At 38.6% G+C, this 12206-nt stretch overlaps 1 protein-coding gene across 1 annotated transcript; it reads left to right on the plus strand.

Moving 5' to 3' along the window:
• Positions 1–3580: 3580 nt before the first annotated feature.
• On the plus strand, positions 3581–8137 carry nkapd1 (NKAP domain containing 1). Its single transcript, XM_005931993.3, has 6 exons — positions 3581–3693; positions 3956–4032; positions 4591–4679; positions 4810–4950; positions 5075–5128; positions 7166–8137. Exons 2-6 carry the CDS (start codon positions 3964–3966, stop codon positions 7617–7619), a joined length of 807 nt encoding a protein of 268 aa, XP_005932055.1. The 5' UTR covers positions 3581–3693; positions 3956–3963; the 3' UTR covers positions 7620–8137.
• Positions 8138–12206: the final 4069 nt, after the last annotated feature.

Consider the following 12206-nt stretch of genomic DNA (forward strand, 5'->3'; position numbering starts at 1 on the left):
ATGCATTATTTGACCGTCCTCTACCTTGATTTTGCAAGCAGGAAGACTTCCTATCAGGTAAATAAAAAACAGACTGAAAATCCACCCACACCCATCTATCCACAGGCTTAAATAACTAAATTCAAAAGTAGCTTTGTCAACAAGGATGAAAAAATGGAATTGTTTACAAATAATAATAATAACACTAAGAGGCTCCAATATTATGCAGAAAGTGCACTGATTAGTTTGGCGACTTCAATAACTTCATGGAAACCTTTTTCTTGAAACAGCTTTATAAGGTTGTTTGTGTTCCATCATGAGCTGATTCCTTTTTTTCTCGGCATTACTTTGAATATTTTTTCCCCAATATTGAAAAAACAAGGACAAACTCAGGTGCCCTAAAGGCAGACGATGATTTGGCAGAGCAAGACGTGATTGAGGGAAGTGTTTTTATCAGGCACTGTTGGATTCATGTACGGATGATATATAAACAATGACTTTGCTGTTCAAAGTGTGGTGCCAAAGTCATTCCACCACTGGGGATCCAGGCAATGAGAAAAAAAGCCAGTTTGCCACAGAGACAGCATGCAGTCAGCCTATTTGTAAATCAAATGAGTTGCTAAAATAGAGTGTGCTTGCATGGTCACTATGGGTTTTTGTATCAAATTACTAACATACCTTAAACAAAAGTTATCTATGTTTTCCCCCCTTCATTTCAGTGACCTTCAAACAGATAACCATGAAGCTGATAAGAGTTTCCCCCTAGGAAGTTGATGCATTTTTTTAGTCAATTTAGAAGGAAGTATTTTTGTTTGGGAGATAACATTGGAGAGCGAAAACAAAGCCAACATCTTTTAGATTAAACCACTTGTGTACATATTGACTACATAACTGAAACCAATGTGAAAAATGATTTGCTCTTTAAATAAATAATTATTTAAAGAATATACACCAAGAATTCAAAATCTGTACTCAGCCAAGGCTGGACCCGTAAAAGTTGTTAACCTTGTAAAAAGGAAAAGTTTGGAAGGGTTTAACCTTCAAGTAGTTTTTAATTTGTGTTGCATTCAGTCAAGTGCAACTTCTAAATCTAAAGTAAACACCAAACACTTGGTTTTGACACAGATGAACACAGATCTATAAATCAAACATTTCTATAAAATGTATTCATATAGGAAGCAGATGTTGCCCATATCATACCAAAGATGACTGAAAAGCATGACCTCAGTTTAATTAAAGCAGTGACAGAAAAGCTGTCCAGAAACCACAGATGTTTAATTTGTAGATGAGAAACACTAATATGTAGTTTTTGATCAGTGTAGTGGAATAAAAAGTACCAGTTCAGTACTGTATCAATCTAAAGAAACATTTTGCATATTCATTTTGCACAAGTATTCGAAACTGATACTTGTACATAAGAGTTTGTGACTCACCGGTAAATGTAGACTAGTTTTCAGCACCTTTTTTCACCTTTCAGAGCATCAGAGGTTGGATATTAAATTATTCTGACACAATTGTTTCAAATCTGGTTTGACTTGAACAAAGTCTAAAAGCCCTGCTTTTAGGTTTGAACAGGAGACCTTTTTTTTTGTCAAAGTGGTATTAAAGTGCAAGGTGCTCATTCATGTAAAAATGTACCCCGGTTCATGTGCATTTCAGAGTTTGTCAGATATAGTGCACAAATTCACATAACACAATTCTACCTTTTATGAACAATGTGTCATAATGATGATAGAATTTACTTTCTATCACCTTTATGGCCTTTATAGTAGTTTGATTTTTCTGCGCTATATCTTACAAACACCATAATTAGGTCTAATGAATATGCAAGAAATACACTTTGATTCCCAAAATTTACTATACCCACTATGCAATGAGAGCAGCTTACTACATCCAACCAAGCAGATAACATCTACTAACTGAATGTGCCTTTGAAGTACTGGCTTGAACAACTGTGGCAGCATTTAAATTAGACATAAGGCTAATTTATTTGCAGAAAGTGATCCATCTTGTTTGAAAGTTGTGCAGGCCTTATATTGGTACAGAGACTTTAGGAAGATCCCAAGAGCCAAATGTACAACTTGGGGCTATGAAGTCTTCAGTGAAAACTGGGTTATGCAGAGTGTAGCTATTTTTATTCATTTATTTATTTGTTTATTTCTTGGTCAGATATAGGTCAGTACAAAACATTAGTAGCCTGGCTATATATGTTCACATTTTCTAAAACATAAGATATAGCCATCCTTAACATAAAATTAATCATTGCAATTGTAATTGCGATTACAATGACCTAAACAGGTGAACTGGCTTTTGAAAGTTAAACCAGCAGATATAACCTATACATTCTGCTTTGTCACATATTCTTGTTGCTTTGTTTTGTTGTCTGCACAACAAAGAATAAGTGGTAAGTTCTGCAGGAACAGTGGATGGTAACAATGATGGAATCACTACATCTTTCAGCTGCTCCCTTCAGGGGTCACGAGGGCTACCTCTATCTCATCTTTATCCCTAGCATCCTCTTCTGTCACACCAACCCTCTGCATGTCCTCTATCACTACATCCATGAATCCTCTCCTCCACGTGCCTGGCAGCCCCATCTTCAACTTCCTTTGTCCAATATAGCCACTATCACTCCTCTGCACATGTCCAAACTGTCTCAGCCTTGCTTCTAAAACTCCAAAGTGCTCAATATGAGCTGTCCCTCTGATTTACTCATTTCTAATCCTGTGCATCATTGTCACTACCAACAAAAATCTTAATATCTTCAGCTCTCCCACTTCTTCCTGTCTTTTTGTCAGTTCTATTGTCTCCAAACCATACAACACAGCAGGTCTCTCTACGATCTTGTAAATCTTCACTCTGGCTGCTATCCTTCTGTCACAAATCACCCTGACACCCGTCTCCACCCAGTCCATCCTCATTGCACTCTCTTTTTTACTTCTCTTGAAGATGGGGATGCACTGTCTGTTGCTTTGGATGCCTGACCCCAGGTATTTAAATTCATCCACCTTTGCTCCTTCCAAGTTCACCGTTACACCTGCAACTATTCTGTCTCGCTTTTACTGAAATTCACTCTTATTCTCTTCGGTGCATACCTCCACCTTTTCAGGCTGTTTTCCACCTGCTCCATACGCTCACCACAGATTACAATGTCATCTGTGAGCATCACAGTCCACAGAGACTCCTGCCTGACCTCATCTGTCTGCCTGTCTATCAAAATGACAAGCAAGAAGGAGCTCAGAGGCAGTCCCTGATGTAATCCCACACTAACCTGAACCCATCTGTCACTTCTACTGTCTTGCTGTCCTCACAAATGACCTGCAACATGCTCACGTACTTCCCTACTACTGTACCACTGTTCCTTTCTTGGCACCCAGTCATATGCTTTTTCTAGAGCCACAAAGACACAGTGCAACGCAAAAAATCACAGATATGACATGAAAATATTTTAGGTGTTGAAAGTACTCAGTACAAAAAATGACGTTTTATAAAGAAAATAATTCTTACTTTAATTAATTTTGCAGTTAATAAGTTGCAGTTCTCACCGTTTAGCAGCAGCTGCTGAGATGACTGACAAACACTTGGACCAATCACGGTTGAGTTCCTCAAAGTGCAATGACGTAGATTGCGCGACGCCATTACGTAACTTGGTAGAGCGGAAGCGCTAGTAGACGCTGTATTTTCTTCTTCTTGAATGGTGCTCTGTTTTGAAAGGTACAGTTTGGACATAATTTAAAAAAAATAAATCACAGTAAACGTTTAGTAATGCCGACACTTGTATACAGTTAAGCGAAGCCGAGGGGAGTGGACTTCAGAAAATGTTTTGCTGTTTAAACATTATTCTTATGCTATTAGCAACGAGCTAAGCTAATAGGAAATATTGAGTGTTCGAGGGATAACAGTTATTCATATTATTGGTAGCCCTTCTCTTGCTTTCGGTTTCTACTGCCCATCACTTACATGTTTCTTATGTCAGGTATCATCATGTCAAAGCAGCCGTTGGGAAAAACGCTGCTGAGGAATGTAATCCGACACACGGATGCCCACAACAAGGTGCGTTTAGACTCAACAAGTGTTTGTAAGATGAAGGTGGAGGGGGTTTTTTTTTTTATGTGCACTAATCTATTGATTAATTACTTAAAGCTTAAAGTTGAGCTGAGTTGATGATTTGTTTAAATAAATGCATTGCTTCTGTTTGGTCCTTTAGGCTTCCTTTCCACAACAATTTAGCAGGAAATGTTATAATTTTATGTATTTTATCCAATTGTAGTCAGTTGCGTATAGACGCTGTCACAGTCTGTATGAGGTCAGACAAAATAACTGACTGTACACTGCAGCTATAGTCTATCTTTAACCTGTCTAGGAACAAAATTACAAAGCTTGTACGAGAGCGATACATCAAGCCCAGTCTCTGCTTGCTCAGATTAAACTCTTATACACCAGGTATAAAATACCAAAACAAACCAACTATGTTGAAGTAGGTAGTTTAGCCCACTGATTGGCAGGATTTCTTCTCTACCCACGCACAGGAAGGATAACATTTGTAAATATTTGTATCATGTGTACACTAATGCATCTCTGTGTTGTCTTTGTGTGCATGTTGTTGTGCAGATCCAAGAGGAAATTGAAATGTGGAAAATGCGAGACTGGGAGATCCAAACATCCCAACGAAAAGATTTTTCAGATGCAGAGTTTGTGAGGTAAATACCTCAATTTAATTTGATCTACCTAAACACAAATGAAATCACAGCACTTTTGAATCTTTGTAATGCAGCTATCATTTTGATTATACATTGACTTGATGATTTAAGGATAATGGTTGTATTTCAGAGGACATATGCACTGCGACCGAGTGTCAGATCAACGTAGAGACTTTAACCGAAGCAGAGAGCGGGCCTCAGAACATGATGACAGAGAGGCTCGATACTGGACTCGAAAACTGTATGAATTTGAGTCCAATGATCCTGACAGGTACTGTACAAAAAACAAAACATAATGAAGTGGCTGTGGTCATGTGTTTCCAGTGTGTAATGGAAATGCTGGAGTGCTACATCAGATGAACTAATATATGTGATTTCATATATTTCCATCACAGATGGGGACATAGTGGGTTCAAGGAGCTTTATCCCGAGGAGTTTGAAAGTGATGGGTAAGCAGAAATTTCATACATACCAAATGGGTTATTATATATTCAAATAGATATTCAGACTTTAAAAGGGCACTCATGCAATTTACCGCATTTCCATGGAGTTAACCTCTCAACCCTGAACCTTGTAGTAATGCAAGACCAACTGATACCAGGCTGAAGTCTGTTACATAATTTCATTGTTAACAAAGTAGCAGAAGTAAGAAGAGACTCCATTATGAGACTTGCCCCCTGCACTGAAAAAAGGGTACACCCATTAGATCAGGGGTGGGCAACTCCAGGCCTCGAGGGCCGGTGTTCTGGGAATCCATCCTACCTGGAAAAACATCCTACCCAATGTTTCTGCGCATGCGCACAAAACCAACGCCGAATTAACTTCTTTTTCTCTCACCCATCCGGAATACTTCTTATGGTTATGGTTAGGGGTAGGCTTAGGTTTAGTCGCAACTCACCGTCAAATTATAATACGGGTAGGACGTTTTGTCAGAGTAGAATGGTTTCTCAGAACACCGGTGCCCCTGCAGGTTTTAGATGTGTCCTTGAACCAACACAGCTGATTTAAATGGCTAAATTAGCTCCTCAACATGTCCTGAAGTTCTCCAGAGGCCTGGTAACAAACTAATCATGTGATTCAGGTGTGTTGACCCAGAGTGAGATCTAAAACCTGCAGGACACCGGCCCTCGAGGCCTGGAATTGCCCACCCCTGCATTAGGTAGTTCATTAACTATTTAGATTTTATTAATTACCTCAACATTTGTCAAAATAATTGTAATTATGAGTTGTAAATAGTATTAAAATCAGGTTCTGACTTTGATTCCAGCACTTTCCTATGCTACAGTATTGTTTGCTGTGTGATTTTTAGATGATGATAATGTGTCATTCTTAAAGAAAATTTGTGCATATAAATTACATGTTGTTGTCATGAAATTAAAACGTTTTTATGTGATGTTACAGGTGCATAAACACTACAAATGAGTCATTTTGTCTGTTTTTAAGCAGTTGCTAGGCCGTTATGATGGCATACCTCTGAAACAGATAATAGCCTTCGAGGACCTGAGCTGTAACTGTGCAAATTTTGATTGCTCCTGATTGTGTAAGAGGAGCTCACAAACAAAGATTTCCTGTATTACTGTAAAATACTTTATGCACCTGGTCATAAGCATTCCAGCATTATTGTTTTTGGGATAAAATATTCCATCTAGTCATTTAACAAAGCTGGATATTTCAGGCAGAAATACTGTGACCATAGCTGTGCTAGATTTATGATATGCAAGCTTCATTTCATTTGTGTTTGTAAAGATTTTACCCTGAACTGTCTGACCACTTTAGTTTGGTGAAGTATGCTGCTAATATTTGTACACTGGCATCAAGCACTTTTTAAACACTTGGTCTTCTAATTTTGTTGTTTAATAGTGGTTTGCAAAGAGCTCATGGTTTTGCTGATATTTGTAGGAGTATTACTGGTAAAAGAAAATGAGGGGAAATGTGCAAGAAATAGTCAGATAAACTATTTTTAAAAAGTTGAGAATTTGAAAATTATACAAATCCCTATAATTTACACCCATGTTGATATAGCTGAGTGAGGGGGCCCAGTGTAAATAGCTGCTGTGTAACTGTTCTCACCTGGGTGCAAATAGTCACTCTAGTAATAATGGGTTATTATCCAGATTTAATGGATGATGAACACACAGTATTTTAATCTTCACACAGCCTCAAACATTCACACCTCCATGATGTTAACATTCTGGTTATTAACGAGCTTCCTTGTTAATGAATCTCTAACGCTCATACTTTCTTTTAAAAACGAAGAGGTCTTCAAGTCAAAGCTGAAATAAACTCTAGGATTACATCGTAAACATTATGTTTCTAAGACTTTACAGAGAGCTTCTTTATAGTAAGCCACAGAAGAGATGGTTCTCTTTGCTTGACTGATCTCCACATCAAAAACTAGTGTATTTCCCCTTTAAGCCATTAAATCATACTTCTATTCATACTAGTGGTGTCTTTATATTTATTCTTCTGACTTTGTTTTACTTTAGTGAAGAAAACAGTGCCAAAAAGAAGATGAGCCATCACAAAATGAAAAAGTCCAAGTCTGACACAGAGGCATGCTTATCAAAACGGTCCAAAAAATCCTCACGGAAGAAGAAGAAAAAAAAGAAGAAAGGTGAGGACGGAAAGCGTAAGAAAGTGGACAGTTCGAGCAGTGACTACAGCAGCGATGACAGCGGTGCTACAAAAGACAAGCAGAAGAGAAAAAGGACTAAAAGTCGACATAAAAACAAGAAAGCTTCAAAAGCCAGAGGAAAAGACGTAGACATCAGCACAGAGGACAGTAATGATGAGATAAAAAGGGAGAGGCTGTCACACAGTCGCAAAAAGCGAAAGCACGATTCGCACAAAGACTCCGACTCAGGGCCAAACTCAAAAAAGAAGAAGAGGAAAAACTGGAAAGCAATGGGTGAGGAGAGCTCGGACAGCTCTGCCGACTGAGGCGTGCTGCTAAAAACTGATGCACAGTTCAGGTAACGGCCACTGAAACTGCTACAGATTCCTTTGTTGTTCCTAACTCTGCTGAGGGCTTTTCACTGCAGGCATCTTCTAAATTGCACTTTGTTTAACATCAACAAACCTGTGGTTACGGGTCTCTCCGTGGGCGTCCTGCGTGGCAGAAGCTCATCACCTCTGCAGAGATTCGAAGCACACCGTACAGCAGTACAGACAGCAGGGAGCATGAAGAAGGATGATAGGGTAGCAACCATCTGTCTCAATAGGTATCCTGTGAGCTGCAGGCACATTGATTGATCGACTCACCTCTGACTGTCTGCCTCACATAGTGACCTTCTGTCCTCAGACGACCAGTGTTTTCATTTTATTTATAAGGAAATGAAATTTGAATAATTATTTCCGATGGAATATGTATTTTATTTTTTTCATGTTTTGCAATTTTCACTCTTTGTATAAAGCGTGTTGTCATAAAATAAACATCTATTTTGCATTTTTTTAAATTATATTTAGTGTTTAAAAGGGTGTATTATCTGTTTTTAAAAGAACAAGAAATGATCATCCCCGGATTTCTCTAAAACCTTTAATCCATTTAAACTAACAAGTACTGCCTATCCACTTAAAAGCTGACATGGTTCTGACAGTACACGCCTAAAGGTTTATAGATCTGGGCAGAAAAGCGTGAGGGTATTTGTCTTCCTGTCTAACTTTTCTGGAAATGTTCACATTCTTTTCTTATTAGTTACAGCAAAAACTGTATCTGTGTGAATGACATTGTGAGGGGGTCATAAATATGCCATCCGGACAGCAGTTCTAACTCGGGGTTTTAATAACATACACACTGATTGTCTTGCATCCACGAGGGTTTAAACTGTTAGCAGTCGGACGTACCGCCCACGGGACATTGGATGGTTTAGGGGACTAATAGGACTGCTATTAAATGAGTTGTAACAGATACATTATTTATAATGCCATGGGTGGTTCCTGTTCTTTTTTTTTTTCTTCTGAAAGTAAAGACTAGAATAAGGACATAAACCTTACACTTAAAAACGCATCAAGTTGGCCTCCCTCCCCACCCCAGCAATTTCCATATAGCACTTTATTTTCCTCTGTCACAGAGCTCCACTTTTATACTATTAAAAACACATCAGTGAGCCACACCGTCACTGGCAGACACCTCCTTTCATTGCACTGAACGCTGGCATCGTCGTTTATTCTGAATCATTCCCACATGCACCATTTTGCTGTAATAAATACTCATTAGATAAACAATTCGCTGCTGAAAATAGTCCCCAACATATATACTGCTTCCTCTGGTTTCAGTAACATTAGCAAAAACTCCACCGATGAATTGTTCTCAGAAAACGATTTACCGTTTTTAAAAAATGAAAATAAATTTTCGTTATACAAGAGCTACAGGTGAAGCAATAGAGGTTGTTGCCATGGGATCTGTAACAACAGCCATAAATTAGGAAATTATTCTTTAACTTGAAGGCACGTGCATGCACGTACGTTGAATCTAAGCAGGCTGCAGTATAAAGGTATACAACCATTGCTCTGTGTGCAACATGTTTGAATCCCAAAACAGAAAAATAATGAGATGGCAGTGTAAAAGTAGCTGGCTTCTGTTAATAACTCTTACTTCAATACTTTGAAATAGTAGCTGGCATATATATATATATAATTTAGCATTTCCGATGAAGAGGTCTTGTGATTCTCTTGATTTGTTGAGTTGTTTGTCAGGAGGGTCTCCATGGAGTAACATGGATCAAAGACCTTGCCACAGTCCTGTTGTTTTTCATGATACCAAAGACAGACTTTCAGATACTGCTGCTCATGATCAAAGTGAGTAAGTCTAGTGTTTGTAGAGCTACTTTTTGACTGCTATAGAAGTCTTGTCTGTGATACTGTTGAACACAGATTGTCCTGTGTGGTCTTATTGTTTCTGTAACGTTAACACGGCACCTGAATGTAAAAGAAAAATGCAAAGATTAAAAAAGGACGACTCACTAATGCCGTACACAGCTGATACCGCTTTCATACATCACTCCTGAAAACCAACGTTCTACCCATATCAACACCAGTCTGTGTCCAGACTGGTAAGAAAGAGTAAGCTTGTGCCATCTGTGTATTTATAGATAATCTGATGCCAAGGGAAGTGTTGGTAAACCGTTTTGAAAGTGTGTGTACTGGAAAAGCCTGAAGCACTTCGCTGAGTCTGTGTCAATAGGCTAAGTGTTCTCTCTAAGCAGCAGAGAGTGAGCTGTGTTCGGCTTGGCTGCAACTGCCTGAATCTTGGAAATGGAAGAAAGCAAGTGAAATTCAGCAAGTCAAATCAGTTTTGACGGAGGTTTTTAAACACGTTGCCACGGTTTATAAGCATTTTGGCAAAAGGGCAGAATCCAAAAATGACTGTCTATTACAACCGAACCTTTGCATGATAGTTAAGACAATCTGTTTTTAGAAAGGGGGGAAAAAGCTTGTTTTTGCTGTTATCATTGTAATAATTATAGAAATTAATGTCAACCCTACATTTTTTAAGCCAAATTTGTGCTGCTGCATGTTACTGCAGACCTCTGGATGGTTTAGTGTTTTGAAAATGATCAAAACCCTTGTGAAAACCTTTTAATTCATGCGAGTGGCGTAATTCTAGATAGGACAAAGCTATTCTGTTAGTCCACTCCGGTCCAGAGATATCTGTATTGCCCCGATCCCCTGAACATGTACAAACAGTGGAGGCATAGCACCGGAAAAAGGACAGGGGCGAAAATAAGTATTTAGTTAAAACCACAAGTGGAGTTTCACATAAGAACACAAAAGCATGACTGCGGTCTTGAACAGAAATAGTGTAAATTAAAAAATATATAAATATGTACTAAACTATGCTAAGATTGGACTTTTCTAAAACACATATTATATGGTTTGAAAACGGAATGGGGAAACTATTAAATAAAAAAAAACCTGGATCAAGTGTTGGTCTTTTTTGCAGTTATTCAGAACTGCTGATGAGAAACAACCCACCCCCCTGGTGTTCACTAGTTTGACTGTCCAGGCCAATTTTTTAAAGGCAGGGTGATGTCTCAGCCTCATCCTCCCACCTAAGCAGATTTTTGTGTCGAATAGTGGTTACAGATGTGAGCACACACACAAACACTTCTCCTGTTTAGAGAGCCGGCCGGCCTCGCAGCTCCAGACAGTTAAGCATCACTAGTTACTGTAAAAAGGAGATGAATTCAGCTCAAAAGGTTTGTGCACGACAAACTGACAGCTGCGCATTTACACCCCAAAAGTTAAATCCCCCTTCTTGAAGCTATGTAAAATGTGAATGTTTGCGCTGTAAATTGGTTAAGTGTGATGAGGAAGGATGAAGGGATGACCTCGTTCTCGGATTCAATCCTCTCCGTCACCGAGGATGCAAATAGGAGACTCGGGAGGATTGGAAAAACCCCCAGTGCGACTTATCTTTCTGCTCCATGTTTTATCTCTCTGCTGTCCACGCAGCTCGGTTTCATCTCAGCCTGTTCTGAGTAGCTGTAATCAGAGGGAGAGGGTGTTTACCATTTCAACAAGCAAATACCCCTCATCTGCTCTGATCATATCTTTTCCTGTTGTCCGATCTTTTTTCTTTTTTCTTTTAGCAACACTTGAGTTCGCCTGCTGTATCATGCATTTGTATGCGCTACATAAACAGCTGGTTTAAAATACAATATATTGCCGTTGTAAGCAGATGTTTTGACATTTCAGGTGTTTGTATAAATTCTTGGCATATCTAAATTTTTAATGTAACAGTTAATTATTATTACATATTTCACAATGGCACTTGGGTAATAGAAAAATCCGCTGATGAATGAACATGTTTACCGGCAGTTTAAACCTGCCCGAGTGATTTTTTTTTTAAATTATGTATAAACACTTAATGAATTTTTAATAACTCAATTTGAAGATTTGTTAAACATATTTCATTAAATATGACTATATTCTACTGCTGTCTTATTTTGTGTTACTGATTTTATGTTTCCACACCAGCTATAGATGCTGATAATTACATTAACAAGCACTTAAAAGCGTCCCGATAACTCACAACTGCATTATAATGATTTATTAAGTGATACGTACAGTACTGATTTTACATGTTTGAAAGTAAATTCCCCTCCTGCTGTTTAATATATAAGTTAAAAACAGGATGCTACACAGGCCATGTTCAAATGGTTATTAATATATCCACACTGCAGTATGCAATTAATTAGGAACCTTGCAGAGCTTTGTTTCCCCCTAGTGGCACACCTCAGATCGTACACCCTTGATAATAACAGCTGGCTGCATTTGAATTCAGCACCACGTCCAGTTATCGTGTCCCCTCCTCGTCCCACTACCACTCTGCTCAGTGGTCATAGAGGAGCTTTCACAGAAGCCTTATAAATAGCACAGAGAAATCAAATATTTATCTTCTGAATTTGTGTGTCCCTTCCTGCAGTGGACAGACACGCACACACACACACACACACACACACAGACACACACACACAGAACACACACACACACACACACACACACACACACACACACACACACACA

This window comes from Haplochromis burtoni, unplaced genomic scaffold (genome assembly GCF_018398535.1).
Source record: "Haplochromis burtoni strain Fernald_Lab_line unplaced genomic scaffold, NCSU_Asbu1 Contig_144, whole genome shotgun sequence".
Classification (NCBI taxonomy): Eukaryota; Metazoa; Chordata; class Actinopteri; order Cichliformes; family Cichlidae; genus Haplochromis; species Haplochromis burtoni.

What these genes read in the sequence shown, in the direction of transcription:
- nkapd1 (XM_005931993.3), top strand. Translation starts at nt 3,964, where the DNA reads ATGTCAAAGCAGCCGTTGGGAAAAACGCTGCTGAGGAATGTAATCCGA. An exon ending in TCAGATGCAGAGTTTGTGAG is followed by an intron (nt 4,680 to 4,809) that starts GTAAATACCTCA and finishes GTTGTATTTCAG; the next exon opens with AGGACATATGCACTGCGACC. An exon ending in GAGTCCAATGATCCTGACAG is followed by an intron (nt 4,951 to 5,074) that starts GTACTGTACAAA and finishes TTTCCATCACAG; the next exon opens with ATGGGGACATAGTGGGTTCA.